General features: G+C 36.4%; 1 protein-coding gene across 8 annotated transcripts in view; it reads left to right on the forward strand.

The window, feature by feature from the left end:
- Nucleotides 1-21,321, forward strand: part of HBS1L (HBS1 like translational GTPase) — a 61,070-nt gene that overhangs the window by 23,886 nt on the left and 15,863 nt on the right. For 7 of the 8 annotated variants that reach the window (XM_056344119.1, XM_056344118.1, XM_056344121.1 and 4 more), the window contains 4 exons: nt 10,095-10,203; nt 17,956-18,212; nt 18,692-18,857; nt 21,089-21,206. In XM_056344119.1, coding sequence (XP_056200094.1) covers nt 10,095-10,203; nt 17,956-18,212; nt 18,692-18,857; nt 21,089-21,206 — 650 coding nt within the window. Of the gene's footprint in view, nt 1-5,005; nt 5,999-10,094; nt 10,204-17,955; nt 18,213-18,691; nt 18,858-21,088; nt 21,207-21,321 lie in introns of those variants that run through there. The other variant, XM_056344124.1, reaches the window with a different exon arrangement.

The following is a 21,321-nucleotide window of genomic DNA, read 5'->3' on the forward strand; positions in this document are numbered from 1 at the left end:
ATGTCACCAGCAGAATGAGAGAGTTGAGAATCCAGAAAACCTAAACAAAATTTAATAAGGTTTCAGCTAATCTTACCTTGAAGTTCTCACTACACTAAAAGTTTGCAAGATACAACTTTCTGGAACTTAGAAATTATGAAGATACATGCAGCTTCAACCTACTTAGTGGGGCAGGACTAGTAAATACTATTTCTTTTTGTTTTTCAACTTTAAAAGGCCATCTCATCAAGTTTTTAGAGAAATTTGCAGAACAATTGTGGAAAAGTTGAACAGATATGAGATGATTTTACTTTTTGTATACCATCAGTTTTGCTGGTATGCTTTTCTTGTTCACTGTTCTTCTATTTAAATATCTGTTTCATACTGAAGTCATCTTGGTGCCTAAATAGAAGTTGTGGATCAGGAAAGGTTTCTTCTGTAAAATGCCTTGCCACTCCTGCAGCACAGTCAACGGGGATGTACTTGTGTAGGTAACGTCAGTGTGTAAAAGGCATGATGATGTTTCGGAATTACCTGGATGATGTGCAGGCAAATAGCACCATCCTCTGGCATTATAATATTAGTTAAGAATTAAACTTGAAGTTGCTGTGTTATTTTTGGAAATTAAATATGATTGTAATAGAATGTACGTATTGTACTTTCAGTTTTACATACTCATTTTGGGCCAGGGTTTTAACAGAAATTCAGGTAATTTGCATGGACTCTGTGTATTCTGTTCAACTAAGTGACTGGCTAAAGGGGGTATCTTTTTAGGGTTATTCTGCCAATAGTGCTGACGCTGCTTTTTACATGACCATTTATGGTAAGAAATTGCACTTCAGAAATACCAGACTGAGCTTTTTCTAAATCCCAGTGAAAGACAATTCACAGTCATTTAAGAAAAATTCGTTGAATTAGAAAACACCACCAACGACTTACAGTTGTGTATGTGTGGGAGAATAAAGGTGCTGTTACAGAACAACTGCGAATGTCTAATAAATTATTTTTACAGCAGATTGTAGCTTCAGTTACGGATTGAGAAAAGGGGCATTTGTTGGCATTGCTAGAGTGCAAAACAATACACCTCCCACAAATAAGGTTTCAGTAGTTACAGGATGAGTTGTACTGAGATATGATTATGTGAAGGACTGGATTTTAGTCCATTTAACTATAAGCAGTAGGTATGAGAAATACCGCAGGGACATTCTTTTCAAAGACTTGACGGATGAGAAAGTCACTGTTTTGATTGTTGTGAATTCCTATTGGACCTTAGATGTTTACGTATCAGAAACATCAAAAGGAGGCAGCTGATGTTAGGGTAATCTCTAGAAAACAGACACATACACACCCAGCCCCAAGTCTGCCTTTCTGTACAGCAGATCTCCATTCCTTTACATCGGAGGTGTTGGCCTAGTGAAACTGGATATCTTGAGAGTTTTACTCCAGTGACAGTGACTTTCCCTTAATGTATTAACTGTGAATGTAAAGCAGACCAATTATCCATGTTTCTGGAAAGACCATGACAATGGTCTACATACAGAGCTGAACTATGTATTCCTTTGTTGACGTGTGTTGCTTAAACATAACTTCTTAGAGATAGCTACTGATTGGAACGTTGTATTAAGCATCTAGATCTTGAGACATACAAATTCAATTTGCTGAAACGCTTGAATGCTCGCTGTTGTAACAGAGGTCTGTAAAATGTTTTATATTAAAAGATATACCATTCTGAGAGACATTAGATTTTTGTGGGACATCGGATACTGTAAATGAACACCATTCAATGGAATGATTGCAATAGAGTCACAGAGAAAAAATAGCTTTAATAGGTAATGTTGTTTGAGTGTTTGAATGCATGTAATTTGATTAAGTCTTGATGGCCGGAAAAGTTGTATGGGAAGATGTTTGTTTCGGGGAGGAAGAGCAAGGGAACACAGCAGTAGCTGACTGCAATATTCTGTATCATTTGGCTTCTGTCAGGGAGGAAGTGTTGATGACTAGAAGTGGTGAGACTCCAGAAATTTTGGCGAAGTTCCAGGCAGGAGAGAAAATGTGTTACTGCTTTGTTATAAAACATTGCATGCCATCCACTTCAACCTGATTAGTGTCAGTGTCTCTGTCCTGAAATTAAATCCTTCCATTTATTTAGTTAGGTTCAGATTTTGTTGTTTAATTCCTACTTGTGCCCTAAACACAAAATTTCCTCATGTCATTCCAAGTTTTTCATTACTGTTCCATTTTTTCCACTTTATCATTCCAAACCCTTTGTCTAGCCATTTCCAGTTTCCTACCTATTTTCCAGTCATTGGCCATGATTGTTTTCTATGTTTACTTTTTTCCACCGATAGTTTGCGATCATTTTCAGTTCTGATCCTCTTCTGCTTCCTTTGTTTCATGTTTAGCTCTGCACGTAACTTGCCACTGAGTGTGTGGCGTCGCACTTTCTCCATCTCCTTACATGCAGCTTTTCCCCAAGTTAGTTAATGAATACTGTCAATTTTTTTGTGGTCACTGTAGCTCTCATTTCAACTCTGCTTTATTCTTTTTCATTCTTGTAGTCTGTGCCTGTCCTTGATAATCAGGTCGTCTTGTTGCTTGTCAGTGCTTTACTATACTGTTGGATTTTATCCCACTCGCCCCCCAGTTCTGTTTCATTTTTGTGATTCTCTGAGCCAGGTTGATGCCTCCAGTTTCCTGATGTGGTAGTAAACTATGGAGACCACAGGGAGAGGTAGGATTTGCTCTCAGGTGACCCAACAGAGTCTAGCCTGCTCAAAAATGGCCACAACAGCTACATATTGAATGTTGATGAAGTATTTGGGGGATTTAATTGCTAAAACTTAAGCTGTAAGAGCATATGCAAACTGTTTTCTAAGGCCAAATTGAGTGGATTTTCAGAAGGTGGAAAGATCACTTGAAGTATTTAATTTATGCAGAGAGTCTTTTCTTCAGGTGCCATTTTTGAAAATAAACTGTTCTGTCTGATATTTTCTCTTCCGGTTTCCCTATTCTCCCTGTCTGGAATGGGGGGGAAAAAAAGTCATCCCCAGACAGATACCTCACTTGAGCGAATTAATTTTTTGACTGAAGAGTTCAACTTGCTGAAAGTTGCAAGCATTGAAAGTAAAGTCTGAGCAATGAGAAGTGCAAGCTAAATCTAACAGGCGAGGCTGCCAGTGCGTCTCACTGTGCCTACTGCGCATCCAGTTGTTGCAGCTGCATGTGGTGAAGCAAACTGTTTCTGGAACATCAGCCTTGGGGTAGCAAGTTGTGCTGTTTGAGTATTATGGGCCACAGAGAGCTGGCTCATGTTGGTGATATTCAAGCATATCACTCAATAGCCTGCTGTATCAAAAACCTTAAAACCAAAACATTCTTGTAATCAGGTGCAAGTAGACATTTTTATTTTCAGCATTTTTCAATGAAAATGCATACTCCCAAGTTCATGAAAGAAAAAAAAAAAACCAAGTCATATTCACCATCCGAAACTTTGCAGAGAATAGAATAGCTATAACAACAAGACGAAGTTACCTGGAAAACCCCTGACTGGTTTCTATTAGGAAATAACCTTCTTTTAAAAAGAAAAAGTTCAGTGCTCTTGTTTGGAGAATTGTTTTCAGTAATATCTTTAGAATGGCTGTATCTCAGCACTAGGGAGTGACTTAGCAAGTTGCCTTCTCTGTTACTTTGGACTGTTGCATTACTTTTATAAGTGCTATAGATGTTCGGTAGCATCCATTTGTATATTGGCAGTTCATGATAGTATGTCATGTGTTTTCCTAAAAATGGGTGTTTTGAACTGGTATAATTTAAATACTAAATAAACCTTTTATTTTGAAATTTTTTCATGTGACATTTTTATTAGAGCTAAGTGGTTGGTTTTTGCTATCAGAGGTGCTCTTTGGAGGGCTAGGATCATAGAAGAGTAGGAAGACTTTTCCAAGTAATTTATTTTTTCCCATTTGTCCAGTATTGCTTTTTATATATCCATAAGACAATTTCTGCATGTTGAACTTCCTTCTCACATATGCTACAGACTGTCACTGATCTGTTACATCCAGCCAAATTTAAATGATGAGCTGTAGGGATGAGTGCACATCACATTGTATGCAGGCATAGTGTTTTAAAGGTTAGTGAACTGTGTTAATTTAGGAAATCTGAGGTGTTCTAAGTTCAGTAGTCATGGTATGTACTGATGGGAAATGACTGAGTCCTGAACTTCTGATATTCCCAGCACTGTGATGTGTTGATAATGCTAATACTCAGTACCATTGTCACTGAAGATCCAGCGTGCTCTGTGACAAACTGTACTGCAAATCGCTGTCATGTCCTATGGCATTTTGTAGAATTTGAGTGTCAAATAATTCACTTGAATTATAAAAAAATAAATAGTGTATGTCTTTATTAAATGAATTTTTGTATTTCCTTATGTTACTGTTTTTCCTGTGTACTGTGAAATTTGAAGGGAGAAAAATGCAATGCTACTGTTTCTAAGGCAGATTAAAGGCTAGAAGCTGGTGAGGTTTGTGGCATAGAAGCATATAAACAGTTTGAAATCTGTCAGCTGGGATAGGTTACAGTCACAATTTTGAAGTAGCTCATTACAGTGATGGGTGGATGTATTAGATGTTAATATAAACCCACATATGTATGGGCAAACAGATGATGCATGCTTCTGAGCATGAAATTGTGTCATCAGGCTGGCATCTCCACATCTGCTTGTCTCGTGTAGTCTGTATTTGGAATATTTTTCACAATTGTAGGGCCTTAAAATCAGTTTTAAATCATAGCACAGCATATAGGAAGGGAACTATTATCTTGATAGAGACCTCAGTTATTAAGTCTGCTTTTCAAGGACAGACAAGACGCAGTTCTGTCTCTGCTGCTACTGATACGGTCAATAGTTTAACTGCCAGTAATGTATTAAAATTATTTTTTTTAATCAGTGAGTCATGAGGCATACTTGGAACAAACTACTGACATGGTGCACAAAACCAGTGTGCTGTCTTTTTTCTTTTATGCAGTTGGTGGCTGTTGCTGTATGATGGTAGACAAAGTTGCAAGTGGCTTGGTTGTGGTTATATAGAAAGTCTGTAGCAGAGTAAGGGATGCAAACTGTGTCTTCTAGATATGAAGGCATGGTGTTATGTGTATATTTTTCAATGACAATGCAGGTTTAGACAGTCCTAGGAGAACTTGCTTAAGTAAATTAATTCTGGTGTCAATAGCATCTAGGCTTCCCAGCCCCTATTCAAAATCGAAATAGTATGCAGCCTTCTTCAAGTGCTCATACCACTTTTGAAAACAGATGAATCAGTATAAACCAGGTAAGAATTACAAAAGCATGTAAAAGACTTAAAACTTTAAAGAAAAAGAAACTGCAATCTGGCCACAGTTAATTAGCACCTTCAAGGTGCATTCCTTTGCCGGTACTGATGCACTGCTAGTAGTTGTTTTGTATGTAGACAACGATTTATTTAAATGGTGTTGCCATCTGAAAAAGCACAGACTGAGGACATGTCTAACGTTGGTATTCTTCCTTTCTTGTTTTTTTCAAGCTAGATTCAGGTATATTAAAAATTTTGGTTCATCTTACCAGAAGCAGGCTTTTCTGTGCAATGGTATCCTTCAGCTTAAAGTTTCAGTGCCATAATAAAATTTGATGAGGGGAAGACAAATTGGGAGGAGAAGCCTCTGTGTATGGGAATCAAAAATGGCATTTTGTTTCTTTTGTTGAAAAGGTATGGCCATCTGAATGGAGCCAGTGTGGGTTTAAAAACCCAGTGTTAGTATGCATTTCTCCAAATCTGCCAGTATCCCTGTTTCACTTGGTATAAACTTTCACTTGGTGTCTTTCTTGAGATGATGGTTTAACAGGTTCCTCTTGGTTTTATGCACCTCTAAACTACTACACCTCAAAACAGAGTAGACTGACGATCAGCTCTTCCAAGTACTACACTTAACTTCCCAATCTTCAACAGAATTAAAGACCAATTTTTATCTTCCCGTTACTTTCAATGTAAGTATATAAATGAACAAAAACTGAAAAAAGAAATTCTCAAGCCTGTTATGTATGGTAAAGAAGCCCAAATAATCTTTTGTTTGTTTAAATCTTTTACGGGTACTCCTTAACAACCATTTTTACAAGGAGATCCAAAATCTAGGGACTTGCTTTACAGTAAAGGAAAATGGTTGACTATATCCATACACTTTTGCTATTCCAGCTTGAACACCCAGAAAGACTGTTCTAATTTTTAAAGACTGTCCCAATGTTTTACTTGCTTCCTGCATATATATGTGTGTGTCTGTGTCCTGTTTGTCAGTATGCAAATACATTATTGTGTCATCAGATTTTGGGGTTATACTCCTAATAATTTTGACATTATAGCATGTGTCATTAGTATTAATTTTTGACTAAATCAAAAGGATTTTAAGTCAGAAGGCCAACTGGCAGTTACAGGAAAGGTAAAAGCAGACAGAAGGATAGTAAAGGGAAGAGAGCTTTGGCTGTCAAGTTGTTGCACGCTACCATAGTTGTACTGGAGTAACGGCAGTGCAGGTCTGTCTGTACCCTTGGGTATTAGGCTTATCCTAACTTAATACTGAGACAAATTGCATCCGTGCATGTTTTGTTTTGTAATAGTATTTGACTTGTAGCTACAGTATGCTTTAGTCTAAGTACTCTTGTCAGTACAGTCTAAATACCAAATACCTGTCTGAAAACCGCTTTGCTTAAAATAGGCTAGAAGTTTGTGTGTTAAACTTTCTGAATTGTGAGAACTATGGTGCTGACAAGCCTTTACATTTTTTTAAAGGTATGAAGGTATACTTTCTGTTTTCATGGAAGGTAAATTTCTTTAATTTTCCTAATGTTAAGTTAGTGAATTGCCAGAATTTTTATGGAGCGTCCCGTTCAATAAAATCTCTTGCTCTGCAATTTGACGCCATTGGCCAGTCAGTTCGTTTAGATGCATATGATCCACTCTTTCACTTCTTGCAATGCTAGAGTAATGAAAAGTAGCAAAGAGGTGTTTGGGCTTCTTTAGGAGTTTATGAAAGATGTATCTGTGTTTTTATTTTATGTGTACTCTTGATTTAGGAAATGTATTGTCATTGATTTACTTAGGTGTGTGTTTAAGAATGTTCAAATGACAGTAAGTGTGAAGAACCTTTTTTGACAAGAAAGGCTTCGTGCTTATATATCCTTTATATCCTTTCCCTTTAGAGGTTAATATACCTTACCAGTGCTCTTGTCCTAATCAAATTGGAATTACTGCTCCTACACTTCTTCCAGGCTTGTAGTGCACTTCAGCTGCCATAGGATACTCTGATTGTTGATTAAGAAGTGTTCTAAGAATTGTATCACCATTGGGCATTGACTTCCTTTTAGTTCCAAGGTGCAATTTAAGGATTTGCATATGATCTGTTCTGTTAAGTGCTGAATAGTTTTTGCTTTGCCTGCTAAAGCAGGTAATTTATCAGGCGGTTTTCTCTGGTGCCCTATAGATTAGATAGTAAAGTATACTGCTTTCCTAGCCTTGTGCCCTTTGTAATGAGGCCTATAATTATTAATCTTCGTGGTGCCTGCAGTGCATAAAAGATAGACTCGGTCCTTATCTCAAATGTAAATGTGCTGCTTGATTTTTAGTGTACTTGGTTATAAAAATACTGAAGTCAGAAAATTATATTTGACTCTTCAGTCAGTAGTGTTACTAATAATTCTTGTGTTGTCTTTGCATGTATTTGTATACCACTATTCCAGGATTACCTTCTATGGTTTGGTTTGCCTTTATATGATCCTAGCCTGCTTCCTTGCTCCACTTATGCTGAAGTAGTAGTATTTTATAAAACTAACTAATTACACCTCCCCCTTCCCCAACTATTAGTGCTATTGATGGACAATTACTTTACATTCTCTTGTGCTTTTTAATTTTATTTTTATATCTTCTTTCAACTTCTAGTGTTTCCTGATCTCCAGTGTTAAATTTTTGTGGTTTGTGTCAAAAACTTGGTTCATTGAATGTATTTTGTCTCCTTGTACATTTAACTACAGATCAGTGTCAAACACCCCAACAGTACTTGTACAGAGTGAAGCTTAATTTCTAAATTGATTATAGAAGATGTTTTTTGTAAAACCTTTGACCTGATTTTTGGATCATATGTAGCAAATATTGCTAATAGATTGCAAGTTATTTTCAAGTTACATGATGTGAATTGTTATCTTGGCTTCTTTGAACTAATTTCATTCAGTATCACTGTGTTTTTTTGTAATTATTAGTTCCTAGCAGCCAGATTTCAAAAATGGTACTTTCTGAGAATTAACTGTAATTCATCTTTGAAATGATAATAAAGCATTCATGTTTAACTGGCAGTTGAAGGGCATGGCTGCTTGAAACTTCTCAAAATTGAAGTGGAAAAAACCATACCAAGTTGGCAAGAAAAGTAATTTTTACTGTAACTCAAGTGATTAACTACTTATTACAAAAATGCTGTACGTGATTTGTGTAGGAGCTGGAAGATGAACCAGAATCTTTGTGCTTAAGTAGTAGTCCCTGTCTGAGAATTTTATATTCTGAGTCTTCACTATTTGTTTGTCAGTTAAATAATTTGTGAATATTGTAAACCATGATTTGTGCTGTTGCCTTTATTTCTCTTATTGTTTTTCCTTATTTACAGTGTAGTTGATATGCAGGTACTAGTAATACGCAGAGACTACTTCTTCCAGAGATCTCTAGGTGGCATATAAATGAAATCAGTTACAGCAGATAAGACAAATGAGGGAGATGAAGACCAAGTCATCAGTTAAATAAGAATGTCTCTGTCTATAGCGTGATTGTTTAGAAAAAGTTGCACAACAACTTTTTTGGTATGCTATTATAGACATGCCTGTAGTAGTCTATTTTCTTGCCTGACATCTTCAGCAGCCTTGACCACATCTTTATATGTAACCTACAAAGCAATATTATTCTGTGGTTTTAAAGGTGTAACCATCATACTTCAGTACACAATAGAGTTAACCTAAATGAGTAGGACCAAATGACTCCAATAATTCATCTTGCAGCAGTAATCTAAAATACTTAAAAGATTAACTTGTTATTCAAAATAAGTATTCATTTGACTCTGGCTATCTGAATTGGTCTATTACTGGAAGAATATCAGCATTTTTCTAGTTTTCAGATACATAGATGAAGATTGTTTAAAACTTTTAGTTAAATTCTGAATTCAGGTTACTGGTTTGCTTTCTTGTGTGTATAACGTCCTTCAGAATGCAAGGTATAGCCACCATCACTAATGCTGTAAAGCTGGAAGTCTTTTTTGTTGTTAGGATGCCTTCTCCCTTCATATTAGAGAGGGAATTGCGGAAAGGAAAGAGCTAGTTTACTACTTTCATTTAAACACCCCTTCCCCAGTGTAAATATTTTATTACTTTTTTTAAAGCTTGACAAGAAACTAATAGTGCTGTAGTGTTATTAGTTGTGAAACTGTAGTTTCACAAAAATAAGAATGAACTTTACTGTGCTCATGTTTTCATTTAACTTACGGTACAAATTGATACCTCTAAGTTACTCAACTCTGGTAATTATTTCTGAACATCCTTTAAATTAGCTAGCTTTTGGGTATTGCTTGGCTTCTTCGGTGTAATTCAGTGCAAGACAACTCTGTTTCCAGGTTTCAGGGAAGGCCTGGTAGCCCACACATAGCTTGTGCTGCTGCTGGCAGTACCTGAGGCAGACATGGGTTTTTTTATCTTACTATAGCCTTGAGGATCAACTGTGTTAAGGCAAAAGAAGAACTCTATAAATAAGAATTAATCTGATCAGATAGTGAGCAGCTGCAAAGCATTTCATCCTCATATTGCATGAAATGCTTCTGGCATCTTGCAGAACTGCTGCAAGTAAAGTTCTTGAATGGCGTAGGTGTCATGTGAATGAATATAACTGTAGATTATTTTGAATAAAAATGTAACATATGCAAGTAAGACATGGAAGTGTGGGAATTCATTATCACAGACTGGTATCTTTAGGTTGAAGAGAAGTAATGTACTTGTTAAACTTTGTATTTAACACCTGTTAGTTACAACCTTAAGTTCAAACTTACTTTTTGTCTATTACTAGGAAAAGCAAGAGATTCCCAGTCAGCCAGAATGGAATCTGAAATTGTGCCAAAAATTACCAAAATGACAGTGTCTGGAAAGAAACAGTCTATGGGATTTGAAGTTCCATGGTAAGCCAAGCCCTCTTGTATCAAGGTACATCAGCAGCTCTTCTTTCAGACTGATGCACCTGTAGCAAGTTTCTTCTTCTTTTTTTTCTATTTTTTACAGCAGTTTTAGTGTCACTCTCCAGAACTAACCATCTCAGCTTCTTGTTTGACTCAGAATTACTTTCAGAAGATTGTACCTCACGTTTTGAGTTTAACAAATCCTTTCACTATGAATAGTGCAGAGAGATATCGGCTAGTCAGATTATTTAAACATCCGCTTCATAGAATACTGAACTTTCTTGGGGTTCGTTTATTTTAAATTTAGTTCTCTAAGTGGAATTATGAAATCAATAAATCTTAACTGTAATTGCTTGTTCTTCAAAGGAAGTAATACCTTTAAGAATAATTTCTGGGGAAAGCAATCACTTATGGCTAAACTTTGCCTTCCTCTGCAGCTTTTATTAACTTTAACAGGTGTCCAGGGTATAACTGTTGTGGAGAAGAAATTGGTCCTCCTTATGCTTTAGCTAAATTAGAGTGGTTGAGCTGTATTTCTAATTTTATCCTAACTCAGAACAGTTGGGGGTATGTCTTGTGAGAGTGTGAAAACAGACATCTGGATCAGAGTCTACCTACAACAGTAGCCAGCAGTGAATACTTCAAGAAATACATAAGGACAGGGCATGTGCATAGGGCATACAGTCAGTGGAATGTCATTACATGTAGTGTTCTGTGGCTCGCCACCATATTTTTTTCTTGATTAGGCTGTTTCTGTTAAAAATGGTTAATGTGTTTTTCTTACTTGGATGCACTTATTCTATTTTTGAACCCAACTTATAATAGCCGCCTAATCTGTGGTAAGAAATTCCATAGTTCATCCTCAGGAAAAAATTTGCAAGCATAAGCAGTTCCAACATCCCCGCCTCATCTCCCAGTGTTTGTAGTTCTGATCTGAAAGCATTTTTGGGAGTAAGAAGGCAGCATGGTCATTATTTTACAGTATCTTGTGCATGTTTGGTAACTGAGTGGAAAGTAAGCAGTTGCACCTACTTAGTCTCTTAAGCACATTTAATACAAGGTGTGAAGCTGATGTCATTACACCCTTTGTACGGCTAGATATCATTGCTAAGAGACATCACTTTCATTCAGCTACCTAGATGCAGTAAGCTCCAAATGAAAAATTTATGGGACTTTAAAAATCCTCTTTGCTGTTTGAGATTTGCAATATATAAAAGGGAACAATGTTTGGGTGTTTTTCTCCTTGCCCTACTAATCGGTGACTGGCTGTCACAACTGGCCTCAATCACGAAATTCCTATCAACGTCGTAACATCTTCATCTATGGTGTTTCTACTACACTTCTTTTTTTTGTGGGACTTTTGTGGATTAAATTAATTTGGATGTAAATTTATAAAAATAAAGGAATCTTAAGTGAGTGAAAAAGTTAGACCTGGATAGTAGCGACTGATTATTTTAGCTGTAATAATGACTAATAAAAGGTTTGTTTATAAATAAAAGCAAATACAGAATTTTGTATCTCTGATACTTAGCAACTCCCACACGTTGTGCATGTGTGCCTGCTCCATAGGAGAGAAGAAGGTAAGAATAATGCTTTCTCATCTGTAGACTGGAGTAATTCCTGGACAGGATAGTGATGACTCAGTCCCTGCGGAAAGATGGTTGTCTTTAACATGCTTCTCAGCCACTCTGCCTTCTCTTCAGGGATCCTGAAGTAGTTTGTGTTATACTTGCTTCCATTTTTATTTTTTTTTTGTTATATACTATTTTTTGTGACAGAAAAAAATTAAGCCTTCAGGACCTGCAGGTAATTGCTTTAGAAAAATCCTCAATATTGTGAGGTGGTTTTAAATATACTTCACTTGTTTAGTTGTACTGCTGAAATGCTAATCAAGAACAAGCCTCTTCAGCTCTAGAAATTGGATGCACGTTAGGCATTTAGCTTTAAGTGGGAAGAATTAGGTAAGTGGAGCGATTTGTAAAAGCATGTGAGATTTGAAGCCCTGCCAGTCAATAAATACGGAAGAAAGTACAATTTAAGTTGTAAAGTTATCTGCATGCCTAAAGATCCCTGCTTCAAGGAGTCTGTCATGGCCTCCTTTCTTCTTTTGCCTTACAGGCACTGTGGAGACATTGCTAAGGCACTAGGACCTTGACATGAAGAATGAGGGAGGAGGCCTTGACCGTATTTGCATCACATTTTTCCTTCTCTGCTGTAGGACAGTGGCACTTGCTCTCCTGATTATTTTCCTAACAGTTGGAGCTTGACTAGCTTCTTTCCACAGTATCTGCATAAAGCCTGTGCTAAATACGTTCTGGTTAGCTGAAGCATTGGTATTGTCTTGCAAACTTGTAATGACTTTGTATGTGTCTGTTTCTAGATTTCAAAAACAAAGCAAAACATGAACCCCTGCCTCAACTCCATGAGTATCACAGTTGAGTTTTTTCTTCTGCAGTTGTCTTCTGGATTGACAGTGTAAGGATGAGTTTTCAGGGAACAGAATGAATCTGTGTTTATTAACACCTAAGAAAGACTCATTATTTTGACTCTTTTCAGACCCTTTTTATGTTACTGTTGCATTGATAAATGTACTGCAGAGGGTTTACTATTATACAGATTTCTAAGTACATAGTTTATATTACTGACAAAAAAATACAGTGTTATAAATTACTCGTAGCAGTTTAGATTCTAAAACACCTGTAACTGTGTCCCTTACTCTCATCCCCAAAAACTGTGTTGGTGCAGACACCATTAAAAAGTGATTGTATAGTATGTATGAACTATTTTTTTTGTCACTTCTTATAGGATCTTAAATGTAATTCATGAACCGTATTTTCAAGCCAGTGGCCTAGCTATTCAGCCTTTATGATTGTCTTATGATGATGTCATATCACATAACAATTAATTTTACTTAAAATGAATGGGTTATTAGAAGTCATGAAGTGCTTTAAGCATTGATTGCCTTTTTTTGGGGTATTCTTAAGGGGATTGTCTACAGAAGATGGTTTGCTCACTTCTGACAAACTGTTTTTCTGATGTTCTAGCAAAATTATTTACCAGGCTTTTTCTTCCTGGTAAGTCATGAAGGAAGCCAGAAGTTGTGAGCAAAAAGAGTGATTATTTTAACCAGCCTGACCGATATTGTATAATTAATAATTTTGAAAGGGGAAATAAACGTAGACATTCCTGTAATGACTGTAAGTACTCCGAAAGAGTCGGTTGTATAAAAATAATTCACTAAGCATCCAGACCAGAAGATTGAAAATAATGTTTAAGAGCTTAATTATGCAGAGTTAATCTTCAGCAGATAAGCTTTCAGGTTCTTTGAATGCATGGTAGCATGAACCTCTCAACAGTTGTTGAGATTGAGTATCTTCTAACATGTCTTACAACAACATATGTTGTATTTCTTAGTTTTCCTCAGAAAGGAGATGTAAGCATAACATTTTAGTCCATTTACTCTTATGGTTCTTGTTGGCAAGACAACGTAGGATGTTTCTGGCCTGGCAGTTTTAATTTTGACTAAATGTTGGTCCTTGGCAGGCTTTTGTGTCTGCTGATGTCTTAACAAAAAGCTGTGGTAAGCTCTCTTGACGTTTGTGCCAGAATTGCTGGTTGTGAGGCTTTCTTGAGTACATGACCTCAGTGCGCGTACAAGGTGTGTAATGGTTCTGTCCTTTAAAAGAAGTCAAGAGCTGTTTAATCAGAAACTCCATGTTACTGGCTAGCGGTGATGTGGCAGACAGGCACAGATGTTGGCAAATGCAGCTGCTCTTGGTAGTTCCATCAAGTCCTCATACAAAGCCACAAGCAGTTGGTTAGGAAGTGCTGTTCTTCCAAATGTGAATAATTCTTGATATGGTGGCTCAAATAGCTCAGACCAAGTTGGAGCTTTGCTACTGAAGATGCTTGCTAATGCAGTCGACTTGTTTATACCCTCAACTGCCTGCACCAGTGTATACTAGGTACTAGTATGCTATCCTATATTCTCTGTCATCTGCCAGAAATTTTCAGTTCAATAATTTTGAGAAATCTCAGTGGAAAAGGCTTACTGAAAAGTGTTTCCAAGGTCACTAATTTCTTCATTGACTGTTAGAGATGAAGCTCCTTGGCATTTTTCTGAGCTGTTATCGAGCTTTAAATAAACTACTCATCTGGTTGCCATGAAGAATGGCTGTCAGGGTCTTACTGCTGCATCTCTTTTCATGTACTTCCATGAGACTGGAATTGTACATTTTATCTGCCCATCTTCCTGTTTTGGTACCTAGCAATAAACTCACTTTTCCTTTTCCTCACATTGATCTGCTGAAAGCTGAATTCACTCTACCCATTCTGAAGTTTATACTATGAAATGGCAAGTCATGGTTTATCATGGCACAAGTTGTTTTCAAGTTTCCAAAATAGGGTAGTACCTGAAACTTGCAAAACCCTAAATGGAGCGGTGTACTGACTGTTCAAGTACGGCACCACTGAAAAATTAGCAAGGCCTAATGCTATGGTGCCTGGAGTCACGTTTCACTCATTATTTCACTTGTATCTAGCGCTTTTTTTTTTTTTTTTTTGCACCACCTAAAATAAAAAATGTCAGCTTTAAGCAGTAGTAGTCACAGTAAAAGCTACTTAGAATTGAGAGAGTAGTTATTTTATCTGGCAATAACTGTGATTCTTTCAGGTACTGTAATTAGTTTGAATTCTACCGCTTGACATCCATCCTAGTTCTGGGAATCCTTACTGACATAGGGTTTGGCCTACAGGATGATTAGCGCATCTGGGATTACAAAAAAAAAAATCAATTACCTAGCTAAACAAAATAGAATTTAGAATCTTATAGGTAACCTGTCTTTCAAAATACATTTTGGATTTTAATAGTCTTGATTGTGACAGTCTTTGAATATATTTTTGAAAGCTACAGAAAAACATGAGAGTTATGTTTTTGGGTCACATCACTTGGAGCTTCATCTAAATATCTTTTACATTTTTCATTTTTTGAAATTTGGTTTGGAAAGAAATGCAGACGTTGAAAAGGAGAGAAAACTACTGCCAACTGCAAAAGCTGCTTTGATATGACTGCTTATACAAATACTTCTTTCTAGAACTTCAAATATCAGAATTCTAAGGAAGAAAACTTGATACCAGTGTAAAATACTGTATTTGTATTACAGTGTGACCTTTGCATATTGGCATTGGTCCTAGTACTTAAGTGTGAAAGTGCTAGATAGTATGCTGACACTGAACTGAAGTTTACCTGAAGAAAGGGAAGAAGATGGAAGAGAGCCTCAACCTTTATGAAGGATGTCTAATGCAAATTAATTGTAAATATTTGAAGATCTCTTAATGCATGATTCAGGCAAAAATGATCTGGTGTACTTTGTTATTCAGATTATTTAAAAGTTATATATAGAAAGCTTTGTCACCACAGTTTTGTGCATAATTGCCTCCTATCAACTGGACTGTTTCCAGTCAGTTTTTATGAAGTAAAATTCCCTGAAGAGACATTGGAGAACACAATTCTGCCATTCCAAAGCAGAGTTTTCAGCTTGATCTTAATGTACTATTTAAGGAATTTTAAAAATAGAGCCTTCTGCTCAGTCTTAGGGAAATGCACTGATCTTTTCCAGTAAAAGAGCACAAATAACTGTAGTGACTATTTTTCTGTGGAATAGTTCATGTGTAATCACCTTTCTTCATAGCTACATCTAAAGCAATGATGACCCACTAATTTTTGGAACTTGGGCAATCAATTGTATCTTCTTGTAAAGGGTATTCAGCTTGTCAAGACACGATGTTATATACTGGAACTTGTTTAAGGCTGTATTTGGTGCTACTGTACAGCTGGTTTCATAGTGCAGAGTTCAAAATGTCATGATTGTGTGACCTAAGACAGTAGCTTGATATTGACTTGCCCTTCTCTCTCAAGTGATTTAGAATATTTTGATAGGACGAGTTCTTGTGAACAGGCTTTATACAGAATTGTCTATCCAGGTAGCATCTGTGCCCCTGTAACCAGCATGGCTGGCATAAACTAAGTTCTTTGCTTAGCAAAGGTGAGAAATGTGTTTGTGTATCCAGCCTTGATGCAAGAACCAGGCCTTGGGTTATGGAACTGTAGGGGGATAAAAAAAACCCCAACCAACCACCAAATGAGTGCTCATATTTCTGCTTTCGAGTCTCAGAATCAAGAGAAAAACTTGGCTTTGGGCCTCATGAAAAAAGTGTCAAGTCAATAATTGGCTGCAGTACTGATTACATAGGTGGGTTCTGAAACTGAGGGGAAAAAGGGACATGCATAAAATATCCCATGTTACATAGTGCTGTGTAATGAGGGGCAAATTTTCTGTTCAGTCTGAACGTTTCCTAGGTTTAATTTTTTTAGACTGTAACCCTTGAACTGATTTGTTCAATAAACTTAACGTGCTTGGACTGTATTGTTTCCTGAGATACATGTAATGGAAAGGGACTAATACAATGCAAATACTCCTACGCAGACAGAAAATGAGAAGCAATGTCAAATAAAAGCAGTTGGTATCACAATGGGATTCTGAAGTACAGAATAAGTAGTTTTGTTTGTAGAAGTTGAAAAGAGGAAACTGAGGAGACAATTGTGGTACTTAAACAGAAAATGGAGAGAAAAATTCATACTGGATGTGCAGACACTTGAGTCTGAGAGCCTACATGAATCTGTTCCATAGAAAGCAGCCCGCGGCATGGTGGTACTGCATTGGAAAGGATTTCCATTTTTCCAGGGGAAGAAGCCTCTTCTGTATTGTTTTAAATACAGTACTTTGTAGGTATTTTCAATAATCTGTAATGGTCAGTGGTTGGTATATTGAAGTTTGCTGTGATACAGTGTTGTCACACCTGTAATTACTGCTTCTGTTCCTGTCTTGCTGCTTACATTAATGCCTCGCTGTGGAGCTCTGTCAGGCAATAAGAAAGCTTTTGTTGTCTTAAAGATGTTGCTTAGCGTTCGTTTTTAGTGGTCATTTCTGCCATAACAGGTGAAGAATCATATTGTATATTCTCAGAGTGCTTGTGTAAATTAGAAAAATATCTCGTTTACAAATTGGAGAGAAAAAGAGTGAGAGAGTGTAATATAATAATATATATAGGATTATTTATTATTAGGATTAGTATGGTGATCTGTTGGAAAACAGGGTGTTAGAGAAGGAGAGTTGGGGAACCCAAATCTCCTTAGTCCCAGATGCCTTGTTTTATGCATAGAACACATTGTATTGATAAATATAACTTATCTGTTATGGCTCTGTATAAGCATTGCACCATAAATTGCAGCTCAGGTATGCTTAGTTCTTTATGCTGTATTGCTGTTCTCACTATAGAACATTGCTACGTTCCGCTGTAATACTTGTAGCGTATGTGGAAGCTGTTTTAGAATCCATGCTTCAGGGTTGACTTAGGCTCTTAGTTCAGAGACAGCCAGCTCTAGTTGCTCTGCACAACTGTCCTTTCCCTCCCCATTAAAAGAAGTGGCTGTGGGAAGCTTTTGTTTATCTGTTTCATGTATTTTACAAGATTATTTCTTATCTTGCTTTTGTACACAGGGCTTTTCAGACAAGATGTTCAGAGCTGGTATCTGTGCAGTTTGTATCTAGCTGCTTATCGCCTCCACCTTAACGGGTTTATCACATGCTCTTTGTCTGGGGCTTTACAGGGTAGTGGAAGGAAAACTTAGTTTCTCTCCTATATTTCTACAGCTTCTTTGTCATTTGTATTCCTTGTGTTTTCTTTTTTCCCTAGTGTGATTGCTGAAGAAAATGGCCATGCTAACACACCTCAGAAAGGACTGTTAACTGAAGACGCCAGTGTAGCTTCTGGGGTGCTTCAGGCAGTCTCAAAATCTGCTCTTTTACCCCAAGTAGCGCAGGTTTCAGAAGAGCAAAATATGGTGCCTACTCCAGTAAAAAAGTCAAGCAAGACAAAACTGCAAATAGATGTGAAAGCAGAGTTGGAGAAGAGACAAGGAGGAAAGCAACTGCTTAATTTGGTGGTAATAGGTAATACTGTTAAATTGTATTTTTGACAGACATAGAGATTAAAAACTGTGGTGATCGTATCTGGAAGTAATACCGAAGCAAATCTATCCTCTCTCTAGGGAAGGGAAATTTCATACTGTTTTCAGTCGCGTCTGCTTGACCATTATTCATTGGAAAAAGAGTACATTCAGATGTCCTTGACTAGGGCACAGGGGTTGATTTAGCTTCCTTTTGAGAGTATAATAAAATGTACTTTGGTTTGGTTTCATTCTTGGCGGTGTGTTCTTTTTAGTATGAATTTGGACATCCTATATTACTGTCATGCTCTGTTTCAATAAATTTCCTCTCTGTAACTCTCTTACAGGATTGTGAAATTCTGTGGATTGCATAGGCATTATTAGACCACATGATTTTCATAATGGTTTAGTGTTTTTCTTCTTGTACTGTATTTAAAATCCTTAAAATAATAAAACTGATACAGTGTTTATTTCCCTCTGTAGGACATGTTGATGCAGGTAAAAGTACTTTAATGGGTCATCTGCTCTACCTTTTGGGAAATGTGAACAAAAGAACTATGCATAAATACGAACAGGAATCTAAGAAGGCTGGCAAAGCTTCATTTGCCTATGCATGGGTCTTGGATGAAACTGGTGAAGAAAGAGAAAGGTAGAAATATCTTTTAATGGGAATTACCTTGTTTTCCCTGAAAGAACAGCATTTGTTAGAAAGTATCGGTCTACTAATAATGCTTTGGTAGAAATAATCTAAATTTAAAGATACTTAATACTTACAAAGAAAAATATTTGCTAATATGAGTACATGTTATCAAAAGAAAAAATAATATTCTTGTTTTGTTATAAGAAGTGTGAACAAGAAGCTGAGCATTTCATGACTTATTTCTATGCTGTGGAATGCAGTGTACGGCTACAATGCAGAATGCTTCTCATAGCTGAGTTAGTTCATTTAAAGCTGCCTTACCAATTTATTGCTGCCACATTTCTCTGTTTGATATAATTATATGGGAAAGATCTAGGTTTAAATTTTTCTGTGAAAGGCTGGCAGAATTATAAACTAAACACTGAAATGTCAGTTTATCACTTAGATTACATTAAATATAAAATCTATAAATTAAATTAATAAATAATTCATATTTTTATAACCTGTCTTTTATTATTGAAATATGAAATTTTAAATTAAACTTTATCATATTTAAGTAGTACATAAAGGGGAAGTAGTGAAGCTAATAAAAAAAAAGTAAGAGCTTTTGAGAACACTATATGGGAAGCTAAGGACATGGTATTCTGTGTTCACAAAAAAAAAGGCGTTTTCTTTTGTGTTTATTTTTTTACAATCATTTGTCACCCATGGTTTCATAGCATATAAGCTCTTCTGGTTAGGAAGATAACCTTCACAATGTAAACTGATGCTTGAAGAACATGGAGTAAGGCAGTCCTTATCAAGCATGTAACTTACTGTTTTCAAAGGCAGATATGCTTTTGCAGTGTCCCTGTATATAGCTAAACTTTTGCCTGTGTGAGTCCTTTAATTTACGAAGTGCACATACACATCTGAGTGGGGGTGTCTGTCTTGGGTGGGGTGCAGGTACGAGGAGGGGGGAACAATCCTGAAATGACCAAACATAAACTTTGAAAGTAGCCTTACATCAATTAAGGCTGTTGATATTGTAGTGGTAGTGTTGTTGTGACATTACAGTCTTGAGGATGTAAAAGAGGAAAAGCTAATGGAAAGGAATTTTCTTTATCCTTGTAGATGTAGCGCAGTGTAAAACAAACAAACTTTGAAGATCAATTTCTTTCACAGATCTGTAATAAAACCATATTATGTTATTTTATTAATATAAGCTACCTTTGATAGGATGTAATTAACATGTGAAACAGGAAATAGAGACAAGTATTTATAGCCCGTGAAGAGTAAAATGTTAACAGAAAGTAATTTGTGGAATAATTGTCATGAGCCTTAAAAGTGATATTTCTTGGTTTGTGATTTTTTTATTATTTTTTTTTTAAGTATCCAACAGTTGTGCATTTAGGTACATGACTTCAGAAGATAATTTCTAATTATTAAGGGAAACATCTTCTGAATTGGTATTTTGGATTGATTGTGTTTTCTTTTTACTTTGAGTTTTGTATTTTAAAAGGAAAACTTTCTGGAGCCATCTGTAAATGTTTGGGGGTTGGGAGGGGTTATTTTGTTGGGGTTTTTTTGTCATTGGAAGTAGCCTATTTTAAGTATCTGTGCTAATGTAAGAATTTCGTCCATTTAAAGTGCCTGTGTGTCTTCATTGTCTATAAAGGGAGATGGGGATGACTTAACACAGATAGACATGTGCGTTATAGGTGTTTGCATTTGAGCAGATGAATCCTATCCTATTTGCCATGCAGAACATGTGGTTGTTAGTGAGATGTGGAACTGAGTCAAAGCACTGCCTTCCATCCCAGCTAATCAGCTTGTGGATTTTTGCATGTATAACTGTATTGCTATAGTCCCATACCTTCAATTTTTTTATTCTTGGCTGTGTTTTTGTTACTTTATGATGTCTTTTTTCTGAAGAGCTATGTATTAAAAATAGAATTAATAATGATACAAATATGCAGTACAATTACCATGTCCTCGCTGTGCTTGTTGGGACATTGTCTATAGGTGCATGGGGTTACTATTGTGAATTCTGCATGTTTGTTTCTTTATGACTAGAGTTACTGAAAGGCAGTTCTAGAGATCTGCTTTTCCAGCACGCAGGTTTCTTTTGGTACAGACTAAACCAAGTGAAAGCTATGAAGTGTATAATTTCACGATGGTGTTTTTAATAGCTTACTTGATACCTCTCTGAAGCTTTCAAAGCAGTTTTAATGGTGCATTGTGTATGTGCTTTGTTTAAGGGGAGTGACAATGGATGTGGGTATGACCAAATTTGAGACAAAGACTAAAGTAATTACACTGATGGATGCTCCAGGCCACAAAGACTTCATTCCAAATATGATCACAGGAGCGGCACAGGTAGCGTTGGTCTAAAACTCTTTTTCCAATGGCATTATTATTTATAACTTAAATTGTTTTTCTTTTAAAATCTAAGATGAAATGGAATTATGGTGCTGAGATACCTTTGATATTT

This window comes from Falco biarmicus, chromosome 6 (assembly GCF_023638135.1).
Source record: "Falco biarmicus isolate bFalBia1 chromosome 6, bFalBia1.pri, whole genome shotgun sequence".
Lineage (NCBI taxonomy): Eukaryota > Metazoa > Chordata > Aves > Falconiformes > Falconidae > Falco > Falco biarmicus.